The sequence below is a fragment of the Melospiza georgiana genome, chromosome 6, assembly GCF_028018845.1.
Source record: "Melospiza georgiana isolate bMelGeo1 chromosome 6, bMelGeo1.pri, whole genome shotgun sequence".
NCBI lineage: Eukaryota > Metazoa > Chordata > Aves > Passeriformes > Passerellidae > Melospiza > Melospiza georgiana.
This window is the reverse complement of record NC_080435.1, coordinates 4,144,801-4,162,773: the sequence shown is the minus strand read 5'-3', so window position 1 is coordinate 4,162,773 and position 17,973 is coordinate 4,144,801. Positions and strand designations below refer to the sequence as shown.

General features: G+C 40.2%; 1 protein-coding gene across 2 annotated transcripts; it reads right to left on the bottom strand.

Annotated features, from left to right (window-relative positions):
* Positions 1-609: 609 nt before the first annotated feature.
* Positions 610-16,730, bottom strand: DNAL1 (dynein axonemal light chain 1). 2 transcript variants are annotated; one of them, XM_058027025.1, is made up of 8 exons: positions 16,664-16,730; positions 14,085-14,123; positions 10,378-10,487; positions 9,671-9,726; positions 8,105-8,160; positions 6,750-6,876; positions 6,196-6,339; positions 610-4,624 (listed from the first exon to the last, which is right to left on the bottom strand). In XM_058027025.1, exons 1-8 carry the CDS (start codon positions 16,664-16,666, stop codon positions 4,545-4,547), a joined length of 615 nt encoding a protein of 204 aa, XP_057883008.1. In that variant the 5' UTR covers positions 16,667-16,730; the 3' UTR covers positions 610-4,544. The 2 variants fall into 2 exon arrangements, with proteins under 2 accessions (XP_057883008.1, XP_057883009.1); XM_058027026.1 differs by having other exon boundaries at positions 6,196-6,336.
* Positions 16,731-17,973: the final 1,243 nt, after the last annotated feature.

Genomic DNA, 17,973 nt, shown 5'->3' with positions numbered 1-17,973 from the left:
ATGCATTTGCCTCCCTGTCAGAGCCAGCTGACAAAAGTGCTGAAGTCTTTGCACTACATCTGAGGCTGTGCAAACAAACCTTGGACGATCAAAAAACCCACACATTTTGAGCAATTTGGGTTCTGTCTTTTTTTAACTGCTGGATCTAAGCCCAAGCTTCTGGAAGTTATTTCAGCTACTGAAAGAAACCTTATAAAGCATTTTAGTGACCTGAGTTAGTGGCACTGTGAGGAGTTCTGCAGTAACTCCCTATATGCTTTACAACCATCACTGTAGGATGCTGCTCTTGTCATTATTGAGACTAACTACTCTGGACTGTGGGGTAGGAAGAGTTTTCTTTATATCAGAATTTTGAAATTACATTTCAGTGACACAGTCTACTGAAGGCTGAAGTTTCTATTAGAGAAGGCTTTGAATCAGGTAGCCTTCCCCTGTCTGGGTTTAATGGAACTGATTGTTTATTACTGTTAATAGAATTTAAATTCAAAGTGAATTAATAATTTTGTACTGAAGAAAGACCAACCATTTCTCTACTTACCTGGATATTTTTCTACATATACCAGTAGATTTTCTCTTACAACCCAAGAACAAATTCTGACAACCAACGTCTTAAAAGATTGAAAAATATTTATGTATCAGATGACAACAATCACAATATATCAGCATTTTTAAAGCCTTAAGTTATTTTCTATTCTAAAATATAGAGGCAATAAGGAACAGCATTTACATGCTATCATACTCTAAATACATTGCTTCCTGAGCAGCCAGGAAAGTTTAATGAGAACAAAATTTAGTTTCCAAAAATCTTCAGAAGCTGAACTATTTCATTACACATCAGCCAAAGACATTTGTATAAAATAAGGTTATATTACTTTTGAACAAGTTTCACAGAATAACATTTATAAACATAGGCCTAAATAATTTAAACACAGCAAATTTAACAGTTTTTCATGCTACAAAATTACTGTATAAAAAAGATTGCCAAAGAGGATGTTAAAAGTGCTCTCTTACTTGGAAGTTTTTCTAGATGAGCATACTTCTAGTGTAACCTGAGTAATCTGCTTGTTCTCAGGTCTCTTATGTCATTTTTCCATCAGTTCTCAATAATCACTGCATACATCAGTCAGCTCTTTGAAGACAGGTGAGTGTGCCAACAAGCAAGCAAAAAAACCTAGCTAGCTCCTACCACTAATTTAATTTTAGGATATTTCTCTAAGGAATAAAGTGGATGCTAGTCAGCTGTAACTTCACTGGGAAAAGGAGAATTCCCCATGGCTTGCACATTTTATATGGGTGCCCTTTTTATTAATGAATAATAGTGTACTTACTGCTTCACTGGGTGTGGTGTGATAGGGAACAGCAGAGTGCACAAGTGAAAGCCAGACCTTCCAGCATGTCACTTCAATGTCCCTGTGGGCACACAGGCCAAGGTGACACTGTCACCTTATACATAACATCGTGTAGCACCACCAATATACAAACCAGCTGTTTTAATTCTACCACCTCTCTATGTCTTCCATCACATCCAGTGCCTAATTTTAAAGTGCAAATTTAAAAATTTAGGGAAATTACTTTGGAGGAGAAAAAGTTTGGGGAGGTTGTTTTGTTCTTGAGAGTAATCATGACTCATTAGGCAAAGCAAGATAAAGTGAAGCTACCAGCTTTACTTTGAGACAAAGTATCTCCTGATAAAAGCCACAGTCAATTATTTTCTTACTGTATTGTTTCAATGAGACTGACACATAGTTTTTATCAGAACGGTCTTAAATTATGTTCTAAGACTAGATGCTCCCTTCCTTCAATAATGATTTTTTTCTCCTTTTTTTTTTTTTCCTTTTTTGTTGGTATTTATAATGCAGCCCTCAAAGAAAAGAGCTAGAGAATTTGTGCCATTTCATCTGTGGAAAGCACCAATGCCAGTGGGCCACACAATCCCCCAGCTCTACCACCACCTACGACAGTTTTGGACTGATCCCTGTAGGTGTAGCCTCTGTTGATCACTTACAAGAGTCAGGAGCTGCTCTTATCCCTCACCACTTGTCAATGGATCTGTGTTTCACTTCAATCATCACAACATAGTCAGCACACTAAGTTTCTATTCTGCTCTCAGAATGCCCCAATATAGCCAAAGTGTAGAGTATTGCTGTATCTAATGTAACCTTCAGAAATGTACAGACTTAGGCCGTATTTAAAGAATCAGCCAGCAGGATTACTTGGCATTGGACTGTGCTCATCACTCCCTTTTCCTCCTGTCACAATCATGTGTGGAGCTAACCCAGCCATACACACCACTTGCAGCTGTGCTGGGAGAGACTGGTCCACAGCTTCAACCACTTTTCTTGGTGGCCAGGCACTAGGAGAAGAGCACCACGTGGTCTATTCTGAAAATATCTCCAAACACAGAGATGAATTTGGCATTTCTGCTTGTTGGGACGATTCAGAAGGCAAGTTTTGAGTCAGTCAAGCTCTGCCTCACATGAGCCACACTTTGACTACAGTGGTCAAGGGCACAGCCAACAGGGCCTAAGTGTGCCCTAAGTGGGCTCTGCACTGCCCAAGCACACAGTTCCACCTTGCCAAGCGTGGTTGGCTGCAAGCAAACAGAGTGGCTTGGCTTCAAAAGATGTGTGAAATGACTGCTGACTGTAGACACTCCTCCATGGTGCTTCTTGGTCAATGCTGCCCTTACTCATAATAAAGCTAGGAGAATACTTCTAAAGAAATAACAAAAAAAAAAAAAAGTGAAGTAGCTAACTAAGAAAGTAGTTTCTGGTAAAGAGAACAGCTGCTTGGAAATAGTTTGTGTTGGGTGAAGAATGTCCAGAGTTTTTGCCATTGTGCTCTTGACTTACTTTTAGTAATGGATCCACATAAAATTCTTCAGCAAACTTCAATCAGAATGCTTTAGAATTCCTCCAGTAATCACAGATTAAATAGCAATATATTGAAATTAAACTGTGATTGTCTTGTAATAATTTACTTCACAGTGTTCAGTTAGAAACTGATTAGAGAATTGCCTACTACAATTATACTTGGAGCTTGAGCTCTGTACCACTGTTGCCTGGGCCAAGTCTACCATTCATCTCTGAACTTGGCTTCCAAGATTTCAACTCTTGCCACACCTTCACAAACAAAATAACTAAGAGTGTCATTCTGACCCCATCCCTTCCATGTCTGGGCTGGAACCAGCAGATATATTTGTCACTTCAATTTCAAAAAAAGATGGTACCACAAATTAGAAGAAAGCTTGTTAAAAAACCAAAAAGGAACTGCAGAAAAATCTACTTAGGTGACTCCATCTATTCTTCAAAGAGAAGAAGAAAAACTGCACTTTTGGCATCCCACAGTGCAATCAGGTGTGTCTTCATGGTTGTTCAATGCTTTTCACTAGAAGTAGCCACATGAGGGTGCTTTACTAAAACTGGTTACCCTGCAATATAGCACATTCGGTACCTCTTCAATACTTTTTTTACCAATGCCCTCATCATCTCATCTCATCTCATCTCATCTCATCTCATCTCATCTCATCTCATCTCATCTCATCTCATCTCATCCCATCATCCCACTGTCCCCACTAACTACATATACTTTCTCTCACTGCTTATACCTGTGCTTTCACAAAAAATTAGTATCCCCAAAATCAAAATTTTCTGTCCTGAAGCCCAGGTCTTCTGTTTGCTGTTAGTTTCTCTGTTACTATCAGCTTCCTTAGTTACCAGAAGATTCCAGAGCTAAGAAGGGTTGTGTCCACCAGTGACCCAATCCAAAGCCAGAAACCAGCTGTAGGCTAATAGGCAACATATTCCAAATTAATGTCTTAGTAAGAGACAAAACCCAAAGTTAGCAGGTATTTCAGTCTTACAGAAACCATGCAATGAATTCCCATTACCTCTTCAAAATAAATAAATATATAAGTTATACATGGCCTTCTAAGCAATGCAGTTGAGTTCCAATGTGAGAAGGCCATTTTGAGACTTAAAGCCAGGAACAAATGCTTATCAGACCAACACCTTTTTTGTGCGTATGCAACTACTGGGCCTGTTTGGCATAACACTTCAAGGAATTAAAAGGCAAACTCACATATTAAAACTATTGAGAAAGTCCCATGACAAAATTAAACACAACAAAGCTCGTCAGGTGTCTCTAAACCACAACATTATTCTTCTGGCATCAGAGTTTCCAATTCAGTGTTGGCCAGCAGCACCAAATAAGCTAAACCAGTTCTTTTATAATCCAGGAGTGAACAACAAGCACCACTAATCAGGAATTAAAAATAGCTGTGTATTAATTTAAATAAAGATCTCTTGCTAGCCAAACAGCAGGTAAACTCAGCTCCACTAGTCTCTACAGAAGGTCTCATAAGCTTGACAAAACCAGTGTGAGCAATTTTTGGTAACTAACTCTTTGGGTGAGAGATTGTGGAGATAAGCTGGTCTTTTAAAAACTGCCCAAAGATTTTCTTCAAACAAATACTTTTATAAAAGTTTATGTGCAAAGCTATCTGGAGTTATTTTAATAATTTAATACCCAATAAGAAAATGTCATCAGTTTCCTCCTTCTGCTCCTTCTGCTCCTTCTCCTCCTTCCGCTCCTTCTTCCTCTTCTCCTTTAACAACTAAAGTACCTAGGAGAAAAAAAAATAGGAAAAGAAGAAGAGGAAGACATAGTTAATTATGATCTACCTGAAATTATGAACTTATCTGAATTATGAATTATGATCTTATCTGTCCTGTTGGAAAGAGTCAAGAGTTGTATTTCCTGCCTGTTTCTAACCACCATGAACTTCTGCATACCTCAACTGGTCTTAACTAGAAAAGCCTTCGACTTATGAGCTCCTCTGCTGTTGGATGTTTTCCAACTTCTTGGGTAACAGGGAACAAAAAGGTGCTAAAGTATGGTCTGCAAAGATCAGCCCCACTTGGTCTCTGGGAGATGCACCAAGTCAGTTCAATTGCTAACAACATACCCTTCTCTTGTGGGGCCCCTACTTATGCTGCCTTTTCCAGGACATATATGCACAAACTTTAGTGTGGTTAGTAACACTACCAAGGACACTTTTTGCCCACAGATATGTGCCCCATTCCTTTTTTTTGTTTTACATTCTAAATTTTTCCTATTACAACAGCAAATGGACCACTGCAGGCCATCCTTCCTAGCAGTGCAATTATCTCATCACGCTTCCACTTTCTAAGAATTTTTTTTACTGCAGTTGGTCTGGTTTTAGATAGAGTCTGGTAATAGGCTTCCCATCCACTGCTCCCTGTAGTGAAGCTGCCTCATCTTGTTGACATGCCTCCACCCTTCCCTTCCCTTCCCTTCCCTTCCCTTCCCTTCCCTTCCCTTCCCTTCCCTTCCCTTCCCTTCCCTTCCCTTCCCTTCCCTTCCCTTCCCTTCCCTTCCCTTCCCTTCCCTTCCCTTCCCTTCCCTTCCCTTCCCTTCCCTTCCCTTCCCTTCCCTTCCCTTCCCTTCCCTTCCCTTCCCTTCCCTTCCCTTCCCTTCCCTTCCCTTCCCTTCCCTTCCCTTCCCTTCCCTTCCCTTCCCTTCCCTTCTGTTATTCTGACTCTATGTTAGTGTTACCACTCCTGCTCTCCCCTTCATTGCTTTAGTACACAGGGGATAATAGTGAACAGCTACCATCTCCATTGACAGGAATTAACATATTTTAAAAGAGATTTTAAAATTATCTCATTTTTAGTCACTAAGTGGTTGAATAACTTTTCATAGCAGTGTCTTAAATAGGAGAGGACAGCTCACAAACTGAGGCTTATTGCAGCAATGGAGGGGGATATTCAAGCATTCAGGAAATTTGTATGCAGATTTGAAAATTTGCCCTTGCATCAAAAGCAAACTAGAACATATTCATGTCTATCTCCATTATCTCATGTCACCTCTTTTGTTGGAAAACTGTAATTCAGCTTGGCAGATGAAAGCCTTGTTAATTTATTTAATGTGAAATCTTTCCATTCCCTATTAGGTATTTGATAAAACTACTTGGGTAACTACAGAATAATGCACAACTCTAGGTTGCAAGACCACTTGGATTTAGCACTCCAAAATCCATCAAACACTGTGGCCAGGATCTCAGTAACTACTTCTGAATAACTCTGAAAAGAAGGGAGGAATTTCATGGACACACAAATGAATCTCTGAGGTTATCTTTAATTTCCCTGCGGTTATATTAAGCTTTTAACTCACCATCCAGCTTTTTCAGCTTAGGTACCCGTTTGGTTGCTTCTTCAATCCAACTGCTCTGATCAGCAGCAAATTTCTCTTGTAGTGGATTGCCTACAAACACCAGCTCCTCTAGTACTGGCACCTCTGCTAGCCTCACAAACTCTGCTGCAACCACAAAGATGAAAACAACCACCAGATTGTGGAACATGGAAAGTACATCTGCACCACACATTCCTTTCACACTCAGTGCAAACATAAAGAGCATGGGATACAACAGGAGAGGGACTGCTTGGATTCTAACTGGTGTCAGGTTAAAGAACAGGGATGTGCTTTAAGAGAGGTTGGAGAAAGATGATTCAAAGCATGAACTTAATTTGACTTAGAAGTTAAATTCCATATTCTAACTATTTTTACTCTCTTGCATGAGTGGATGTTTAGGGATTTTGCACATGTCTGCAGGCTTGTCAGTTACAATCAAAGCTCCATGAGATACAGCACTATATTTCACTTGGTGACTTAACTCATGCATTCACCACACTACAGAAGTCTCTACAGAGTAGAGATGCATGGCTTACCCCAGTCTTTCACCAAATTATTTGACATATAAAGAACCTTCAGTTTCTTCATTACACGGATACCCCTCAGTTTCTCAATTAAGTTGTATGAGATCCACAGCTCCTCTAAAGTTTCAGCAACTGCCTCCTGGAAAATGACAGGACTACTCAGATAAGCAGAATAATAATAATCTTCCTTATTATTCACACTCTTTCTTCACCTTCTACAGGTAACATCACGTGAGAAAATATTAAGGTATATTGGTCCTCATTTCCTTATAAGTAGGTCCCTAATTATTAGGCATGACAAATGCTTGTGGGAATTAAAAGGCAAAGTTATATATGCAAATATATGTAAGGAGGACAGAAATTGCTATATTAGAATAAAACAAGATGTAACTGGCTGCAGTAGTTCTTAAGGCATAGGGGCAGAGGAGACAAATCTGCCTACTTGTGCACTGCAAGCACGTGTGAAGAGAATGCAATTCAACAACTGCTTTGAAAAGGATGTTACACAGTGTGAGAGCATTTTTCATTCTGGTATTTTCTTGTATGTTTGTATGTGCTGGCCAGAAATCACATTCCTAATTCTCTCAAAACAAAGGTTTTTTAAAGCCAGTCATTACACATTAACTCTACCTTTCACACTTCAGAGAGATGGCATCTCTGAAGGTGAGAACAGCTTTGAGGCGAAACAGTATCTCTTGAGAAAGAATTTATATAACCATTTTAAAAATGCTGATTGAAAAAAGTATTCTTCTGGCCTGAATTCAAATGTAACAAAATTGATCCAATTTTTTTTCCTCAACTAATTTTCTCCTACTAGGTAGACTCAGTCCTGCCACCATCAGCTCTAAAGCCATACTGTGTCAGGTGCCAGTTAACATAAAAGGGACTGACTCTAAGGAAGTGTGTTTTTACAGGACTGCCAATATTTGTATTAAAGAAGCACAGCCTAAGTATCTTCACGTAGAAAATTCTGCATGCAAAAAGTCTGCAGGAATTATATTCATGTAAAGCCAGCAGAATTTAAATGGCTTTACAGATAGACAGCAATTTTCAAATAGAACTTCTGATTATCTTTATTAAAGACAATAAAATCTCTCTTCCTAAAATTTTTCAGTGTAGTAAATTAAGATAGAAAAATTTCCAAACATTAAGGGAATTTGAACCAAAAAAAGTGAACAACTATCTGAAAATTCAGAAGCAATGTGTAAAAGTGTGAAGAGATGATAGCAAAAGGAGAATATAAAAGGTTAGTGCCTAACCTTTTATTCACTTAATTTTATTGAATTCAGCAAAGACTTGTATGAACATGGGGAAATTACCTCATATTCTATTTTATTAATGAAGTATTGATACTAAAAAGCACATACCAATCCATTCAGGTTCTTTATGTTATTTCTTCCCAAAGACAGAATCCTCAAATTTTCTGCAATAAATTAAAAAAAATCTCATTAATAAATGGGGTTTCTTTAAAATAAGAAGGTGCTGTAAGTCAGGTAAAATGCCATATTCTGCTTACAAACTGCACTCTGAACAGGCTACCTTAAGAAAGAATGACCTAACAGAAACAAACCCTCCTGACCTAAACAGATCAGCAGGAATTGATACAGGGGAAAGCTCAGAAATACACTCATGAATACAAAGCTGCTCAGCTATAGGTTACCTAGTTGAAATTCAGTTTTGATAAATACTGAACAAAAATTATTATTTCACCTTGCACCTGAACTCTAACTGCTGACTTGCTTCTTTTATCTTACATAATTCATGTCCCTTCTTCTCCAGGCAAAAGTGGTGCTGATCTTATTTTAAGGCAGCAGATTTGGTTTCTATACTACAGGCAGCATGTAAAGCTGCCTTACAGATGATGAGAGACATTCAACTTAGTTCTAGTTTGTCTGGCTTTAGCATCAAATACTTGGTATAGACTGGATGCTTTGAATCTACATTAATATAAATATTTAAGATGCTTTAACAGCTTTTAATGTTTTATACCACTAAAAAAATTCATTGGTTTCACTTCTATGTATAATTGCCTAATTATTTTTCTCATGACAGTTACACAATTAAAGTATTAAAGAACAGTTATTTGGAAAGACTATTGGAATATATTTCCCTGACTAGTATTCCCAAATCTTTTGAAGTCTGAGCTTATTATGCAAAGAAATAAGTTTATCAAGCTCTTTGACAGATCTCTTGGTGTGCAGTTGGAAAGCATGAGATTCCAGGTTCCTTATCTATCCAGCTGGCATTTTAATAGGAACAGAAAAACCTGGAAGCTCCACTTCAAAGCCTGCCCCTCTTTGTCAGCCTTGTGCCACAGGCAAAATCTTGAAGACAGACCATTAAGACTTCTGTTCCAAAGTCAGTAACCCAAGAGTTTCAAAGACAGGTGTCCAAGAAAGAAAAATTCTATTTCCAGACAGATGGCACATCCATTTATAAAGTATGAACAAAATGAAACCAAGTATACCCAATCCTCTGCAAACTGGAATGACCTTTTCTCCATCCAGTTCTACAACACTCCAACTTCACTGCAACCAATAATGCATTTGCAGAGTTGTTGAACTGCAGACTGTCTCCATGAGGAGCATGGAAAATAGTCAGGACATCACTCTAGAACTGATTAGGTGTTGAATAGCACAGTAAGGCTCATGGGAGGTACTGAAGTGCTTACTGAAGGGAATTTTTTGAATGTTTCACTGTGAGACAAGTGTCAAGGCCAGTGCAAGGATACCTGCTGCAATACACCACTGCTGCTCAGCATGCATTCTCCAGTAAGACTGGTCATTTTAAAGGTCACTTGTAATGTTCTATGAGGAGGGAATAAAAAAGGATAATAACAGGTATAAATAAACCTGGACACATGTAACAAATGATGGCATTTCTCCTAGCCAGGCCACTAGAAAACAAACACAATGGACAGGCTTGTCACTTACTTAGGTTGTTCAAGTTGGCGATTCTATCAATGCAGTTTGTAGACAGTGATAGTTTCCTTTAAAAGAAAGAATAATCAATTCACAATATATAAGGGATCACTACACTGGAAGAGTTCCATGTCCCAACACCACTGCATTAGAAATAATTATATGTTCTTGTCTCATTAGATGGTAAACTAACTGGATGTGTAACAGACTCAAAATATCTTCAAACTATTAAGCTTTATTTAGTTTCTGGGAAAGTACCATGAGTTACTTACATTAACTACTGGACTATCTTTTGATGCCTAGCTTTATGAAGTGCATGGATGTTTATTTCTGAAATTAATATCTTTCTGGAAGTCCTGCTCAAATTGCCTCTTTTTTTTCATGGATTTTGGAGTGGATCATAAACATGACATTTAGCTGATAGACTCCAAACACCAATCTATAATTATATACTGATAAACAGCATATAACTTTTCTGGGGACAAATATTAATGCAGAATCTACCCTAACACCTTCTGAGTTAAGTTACAGGGGTCTTTGAATTAAAAAGGACAATTGTGTGCAGAAAGAGAAGCTCAGTTAAGAAAGAAAGAAGAAAAAGCTGCTGTTTTGAAGGCCACACTTAAACAGAGTAAACACATACCTGCAGGGGACAGCAGAAAAACTGAAAGGAAGAGAGGAGGATATTTTGTTTCCAGCATGTTTTTAATTGAACTTACTCGCAGTTAACAAGAGCAGAGAGGGCGCCATCCATCTTTTCCACAGGAGGAATCTGCCCATACAGTTTCACTTCCTTTGCCTCTGAAGCCTTCTGGCCACTTTTCTCTTCCTAAAGAAAAGAGAAGGTGAGGAAGAGTCTCACTGCTACATGCAATTACCAAAAACTACTACACTAAAATAATTACTCTAAAAATGAATGCTATAGAAGGAATTCACATATAATACTGGAAGGAGAAAGCATTTTGAGTACTGTTATCAAGATTCCTGCTAGTGTAGCATAAAAAGGGTAAAGCTAGCTTATTTTCAAGGTATCAAAATAACTTATACATGACATATGTTGGATTTTAAAAGTTGTGTAACACTTGAGCAATTTAGTAAAGGAGTCATCTGCCACAAGGAATGGAGAATAGATTGAAGGCTAAAATTCTGGGTTAAGATATTTCCATGGAAACTGACATACAGAAACCTCAGCTAGGGCCAATCTATAGCAGAAGCAGATTTAAAAGCTCTGACAGAAAAGTCTCCTTCTCACTTCACCCAGAAATCTCAGAACTCATGCCCAGCTCATGACACAAACCGAATACAGGGGAGTGTGTTTTGGGGGAGAACTTCAACAGATTCACAGTTTTAAGAATCTAACAAAAGTATTCTAATTAGCCATTAAGAAAGAGTGGGGGAAGATGTCACACTTAAGAGAATACAGCAAAAGACAGATTTCCTATTGACAACCGAGGCTGAAAATTCAGAGTCTTGAAAAAATGGACATAACTTCGGCATTTAGGTTTATCTAAAAATATCATCAATTAAAGCTTTTAAAATTCTGAAGTGATGGCAATTATTGACTAAACACTTGGAACAAGTATCTGTTTAGAGAGTAGCAGCAGTTTTGACAGCTGCCTCCCTGACAGCACAAAGGGAGCATTTTCTCAGTTCACTCAGTGTTCAGTGCAAGGACTGGAGGTCCATTAACAAAGGAGAAATCTTGGCACTTTCAAAACAAGGACTCTTGTTTTCTCCTCCATTTCATGCATCTACTGAAAAGAGTGATAGCTGAGTGTGCCCCAGTTTATATGGCTACTTTGTAATTAAGTTAATTACATCCCATAAGTCTTTCAGTATCCCACAGCAGAACATCAGGTTTTGATAACATTATTTTTCCTCTTATGCGCCCAAAATACTTCACAAAACTTAATTTAATATTAAAAGATCATGTTGTCTTGCACACTTACTTATATTCCAGTTTCTGTCCAAATTCAGTGTAACAGTATTTTTACTCAAAATTAATGATTTAGCAAATAAGCACATCAGATGTTTTGCTGGAATATGGTGATACATGTTCAAACAAAGTATCTATATCAATGTGAAACTTCCATTTTCTTTTCTAAGAACAGTACTGTATCTGTTTGTATTTACATTCAGTTTGTAATTTATGAGCTCATACCAACAAATAAAAATACATTTTTCCTTAAAAATATGAAAGGGAGAGAACTTCCAACACGGACTGGGCCAGCAGTGAGCTCATAGCAGTGAGCACCTTCAGGAAGAAAATTCATCCAGATTGCCAAATACTTCTGGAAGCAATTGCACAGCCACAATATGCCACAGAGAAAATATAGGTAGAACAGACATGTTTTTATAAGAACAGGTCACATGTTTGCCAAGTTGAAGCTGCTTTGATTTCAAGTTGCTTTGATTTAACTAATGTCACCCTGACTGCCGGGCATAGGTAAACCCTTATACCAAAAGGGAAGAAAAACATTTGGAATGCAACACAGCACCAAAAGCAATTGTACAAGTCACATGGATCCAGATTAGGAAGAGTAAAAGGAAGATTTAGACCCACCCCTAATAACTTGAACAGAAAAGCAAATTCAGTACTTTATGCCTAATATTAATGGAAACTCACTGACACAGGCTGATTCTAAGAGATGTGACAGAGGAGCAAATGGAAAATAAATCTGTTAATAGGAAACATGGAGCTGAAGTTCTGGAGGGCAGAAAGACAGAGGGAGGAAAAGCAAACTATTTTTATACACAGTTTATACCTCTACTAATGCTTATGTCTGTAAGTTGTTGCATTCTAGTTCTTACTAGGAGAGCAGCAGTGAAGTTTGTGGGATATATGAAAACTTTACAGAACATTAACTTTTCCTAGAAGAGAGATAGAGTAGAAGATGAAGAAAGAAATGGGCAAGTGTGATGAAGGTCTGAGCAAGTGAGAGATGTCGGAAGAGTGGAGAAGAATCTTAGGTAGGAAGAGATGATAGAGTAGCTCAGCTAGACTGTTCTTGTTATAGCCATAGACAGAACCATGTTCCTTGTGACACAGAGACTGCATCCAGGGGAAGGTGATGGCTCAGAACCAAGAGGGTTCAGTGTTGAGACCCCTCAGCCCCAGGGGGTGAAATTTGGGGGCACAGGTGTCCCAAAAGTGAGACTGTGCCCTTTTTTAGTACGGGACAGAGCATCCTTAAAAAGATAACCCTAGAAGCAGCTCTGGTCCATGTGCAGTAGTGAGAGCACTGGACATAGAAAGAAGAGGTCAGGACAGCAGATGTTCTCTGGGCAGTGCCACGAGTGACATAGAAACACAGGAGGTTTCAACGGTGTTTCCAGGGAAAGCCTATGGCACAAGAAAGACTCCTCTCCTCTTGATTAATTGAGAATTGATTATCTACAGGGTGGTGATGGACCGAGAGTCGGTGATTTAGGGGTTGGACTTACTGGAAATTTGGTGGGGGGAGGAGGAAATGTATTTGAAAGGTTTTCATTTTTCCTGTGTGTTCCTTTTTACATATAGTTGTAGTGTAGTTAATCAAGTTTTCTTTCCTTTATTTCTAAGTAGGAGCCTGCTTTGCTTATTCCTGGTCACATCTCACAGCAGAAACCAGAGAGAGTGTATTTTCATGGGAGCACTAGCATTGTGCCAGCATGAAACCATGACACCACGCTATCACATCCAGATCTTCCAGAGGCCAAAACATTTATAAATCATTGCTCTAGCAGCTGGCCAGAATTAGCAGGAAAGCATGTGTACAACAAACAGCATATCTGTGCCTTCATCTAAAATTCAGAGACTGGGGAAAGATTCTCACTGGTTTCACTGGACAGCGAACCTGACCCTTGAGCATCCCACATCATCATTTGGCATTACATCCCCATCCTTCCCAACAGATAGCTTTTTGGAAGACCAGGTCAGCCACAACCAAATGAGCTTCTGTATGAATAGAGTATTTAAGAAGAAAAAAACCCAAAGAAACTCATTCTGAGTTAAGCTTTGCACAATATGAGGGACTATATGTCAAAAGACATGTGGAAGATTCACTGAATTCAGTACAGTGAGAATTTCATACTTGTTTATTCCATGGGAAAGACTGCAATTGGATAAAGTGAACAGAGCATAATTAAAACATAATACGTCCCCAACTTTAGATCTCTTTTGTGACTTCAGGCCCATGCATATCCAGCAGAACAAGGCAGGGGGGCAAAAAAGACTAATCTTTACCAGTTATATCAATTTAACAGGAACATACAGAAAGTCCAACAGAACGTACTATATAACAACAACAACAGTAACCATCATTTTACTTTGTGAAACTTCTTAAAGCCAATGTTTCATGCAAACATATTTCTTACAATGTTTGACAAACAAAATTAGCTGAATACAGTCAAACCTCACACCGCTAGACACTGTTCTAGTTCTTACCCATTTGGCTAGAGCTTCTTTGATGGTCGTTGCTTTTGCCTAAAAGTGAAACAAACTTAAGTGAATATTCATTGAATTTTTTAAGTGGCTTAAAATCTTTCCTTTTCCTTCCCTCTGCAAATCTTTCCTTTTTCTTCCCTCTCCCTATCCTGCTTGTTTGCCCCCCTTCCATCACTTTCCTGTATTATCTCAGGTCAGCTAAGTCAAAGCAGTTGGAACCCCCCAGTGTCCTCTATTTGCTGCATTTTCAGAAGCAAACAATGAGCCTAATATCAGGGCATTATCTTCCTGATCTTATTCTCTGTCCCATGGCACACTGCTTATTAGCTTTTATGGTGAAATTCAACTTAAAGGCATAAGAAGTTACTGCAATGAAAATTGTGGTCTAATGCTCTTAAACCCTCACGCTTCCTACTGTGCATTAGCAGCTTCCCGCCTGAAAGCAAGTCTGTGACCAGAAAATTATACAGCCTCCTAAAATTCACTGAAGAAAATAAGGTACAGCTTGCCAAAACTCAAGAGCAGTCTGGATTATATATATTTGGGGTTTCTTTCCAATGGTTTCACATTGAGTTACACCATGTGATGTGAAAACATGTATGTGGTGTTATCATTCAGTTTGGAAAAACCTGAGAGCTGCTTTTTAAGGACTGATCCACTGACCAACTTTCTGTTGTCACTAACTCTTACTTTTCCACCTCACATCAGAGTCTCAGTGAAACCACATAAAGATATCCAAAACAGTAGTATATGAACAACATGCCTAATGCTTCTCTAAACATTAAACATAATCCAAGATGTCTTGGATTAAAAAGGTTTCAGAGATCAATCTTTTACAAACGGTGATGAACAGCCTTCTTTCTACAAATATAGGAAGACTCTAGTTTTGGCATCTCTGTTGCTCCTAAGTGTAGCAGGGCGTGGATATAAGCAGCCTTTCAGGTAATCAGATATATAACCCCCCCTTACTGTAGAAGTTAAAAACAACAAACTAACTTCCCCCAAAAATCTTACAGGCAGCCACCTCAGTCACAGAGCTTTAGTATTGGGTACTTTACTCTGGACCACAGGAAACTCTGGTGGCAGCAATAAAAGGCAACAGCTGAGGCAGCTTTATATAAGAAAAGGCCACAGCCACTGAACACCCAGCCACAGCCTAAGAGCCAACAACACCAGGGAGCCCGAGCATGCATCTCAAAAATCAACATGCACCTCCATTTAGACATCCTCAGATGTTCCAGCTCTTTCTGCCCACGGACAGGCACTCATTTCAATCTGGTCCATACCAAGTGATAGCTAGCTCTTAGTCCTATTGGAGATGACCTGCAAACTTGAGCCCCAGCAGTAGCTCCCCAGTGTCTGCCAGAGATACACATCTGCATGACCTCCTCTGGTTCAGAATATCACATCCCTAAGCTCCCACTACAACAGCCTCATTCAAGCCAATTAACAGCTACCAGTGTGGAGGCAAAAAACAGCTGGCTTCCAGTTAATTGGGGATTTTTGGGCAGAAACTTCATTGCCTTTTTCATAATTATGGCAGCCAGTCACCACAGCATTTGGGTACATGATCTCAGTCACTCATGTCGAAGACAGAAATGCATTTATAAGATCAGTGGCTGCTGCTGTTTTGAAGTCATGCCTAAAAACAGTTTGGACTTTAAAGCTACTGATCCATGTGAACACAAGGAGCAGCTTCTTCCCTGACCTCTGGACACTTATCTCTGTTGATTTGATGAAAACATGGATATCAGGACAGCAGGTTATCTCTCTCTCTCTGGAGAGCACATATCAGGGATTTCATTTTCTTTGAGATGCACTTGAAATTTCTGCAGGTAAATCAGAGTATCTTCTGCCACAGGAGGTTACTCAAGGGAAACTTCCTCCAAGAAGCTTATCTGCAGGGTTCTTCTACCTGCTTATTGAACAATTTTCTACAGGTATTTAGACTAAAAAAAGTCATAATGTTTTATTTTAAAATATTCAAAATGCCAAGTGATCAGTGGGCATCCCTGAAGAGTCACCATCAACATGGCAGAAATAAGAAACAGAATCTCTGAAGGGGAAAAATAACCACACCTGTACTAGTAATAGTTGTAATAAAAGATGTATTCCCCCCCAAAAAATACCACAGCAGTTGGACAAGTAATATCTACAAAATTTAGACCCCCAGGAAAAAGCAAAACAGCAACATTTCGCCTTTATTTGCAGACATTTATTTGTATTTAAAATAGACGAAATCGGAATTGCACAGCAACAGATACCAAGCTAATCGCTGCAGTGATCACCGACACCACCGCCTTAAAACCACGTACTAGCGGAGGTTAGGGAGTTCATGACTCCCCTCTTTCCTCGCTTCTCCCCGAAATCCCCCTTTCCAAAGGCGCAGCAGCAGCAGGCCACCGGCCCCCGCCTCAGCCGCCGCCCCGAGCCCCGCGCTGCCTCCCGGACGGCTCTCGCCGAGCCCCGGCTGCTCGGTGGGGCCCGGCCCCGGAGGCCTCCGCGCCGCCACCGCCGGCCGGGGGGCCGCTCCGACCCCCGCCGCCGGGCCCCGGCGCCGCCCCGGCCGCAGGACTCACCATGGTGCCGTGGATACCGCCAACGCCACGGTTGCTACGGGCGCGGGGAACGCCCCGCCCGGAATCGCGTAGCGGCCCGCGGCGCCTTCTGGGACGGGCGGCGCTGGCCGAGGCCCGGCCCGGCACGGGGCTCACGGCCCGGCCGCGGCGCTGGGGAGTCCCGGGGCAGCTGCGAGGGCCCCCAGCTGTGGCCGGTGCAGCTCATCCAGCCCCCGAGCGCTCGTCTTAATGGAATGGGATGGGCGTTCGGCCTGGCAAAGAATTACTGTGGCGGGTTCCAGCTCCTGAGTACAAGAGCAGCTACTGGAGAGGGGCCAGTGGAGAGCCGCAGAGATGATGGATGAGGGGTCTCGAGTCTCTCTCTGGTGACGAGAGGCTGCGGGACCTTGGCCTGTTTCGTCCACAGCAGAGGAGGGCTCACCAATAGATAGAAATTTCTCACAGGTGGGTGCCAAGAGGACGGTGCCAGACTCTTTTCAAGGGTTCAGAAGATCACATCTCCTTGTCCCGCCCAGTGACAGGACGAGGAGAAACGGCCTTAAGCTGAAACACGAGAAGTTCCACCTCAAGTTGAAGAAGAACCTCTTTACACTGTTCCAGCAGAGCCCTGGAACAGGCTGCCCAAGGAGGCAATGGAGTCTCCCTCTGGAGGACAGTCCAAATCCACCTGGACACATTCCTGTGTAACTTGTTCTAGATGACCCTGCCTTAGCAGGAGAATTGGACTAGGTGGTCTCCAGAGGTCTCTTCAAACCTTAACAAATGTGAACCAATATAAATAATGTGGCTGTAACTAAGGCCATAATCAGGCCCTCAGTTTAGTACACACTTCAGGAAATAGCTACACATTCTGCAGAGTGTCTGCAATGCCTCTTGAGTCCCCAGGTAGCATTGTAATATACAAAATGCTAGTAAATATACAAAATACATGGTTTTCAAAAGGTCCTTCTATTATTTTGTCCAGGAAACCCTGATTGACAAAAAGGCTCTTTGCAGCAAAATTACATTGTTTTTAACTTTCTCTCCATTTAAAACAAAGTATCATCCACTTTTCCAAACAAATAATTAACATCAAATTCTTACACATGGTTGCTTTTTAATAAAGGAAGTGTTTTATTTCTCTTTCAAATTGCATGTGTCTGACAAAATCTAACACTGAATTATTTTAAAAGCTTGTGCTTTAGAAATTAAGTCTGAGACCTCTTAATCTACCTGCTTTGTTGTTTGGGGTTTTTTTTGTGGGTTTTTTTTTTTGGTTTTTTTTTTTTTTTAATTTACAGTTTAACATTTACTTCCTGAACCTCAGATTG

Bases quoted from the DNA above. Each gene is read 5' to 3' on its own strand.
- DNAL1 (XM_058027025.1), bottom strand. The intron at 6,877-8,104 runs GTATGTGCTTTT...GTCATTTTCCAG, and splicing joins TAAAGAACCTGAATGGATTG to GAGGCAGTTGCTGAAACTTT. The intron at 4,625-6,195 runs GTGAGTTAAAAG...TTTTTCTCCTAG, and splicing joins TAAGCTGAAAAAGCTGGATG to GTACTTTAGTTGTTAAAGGA.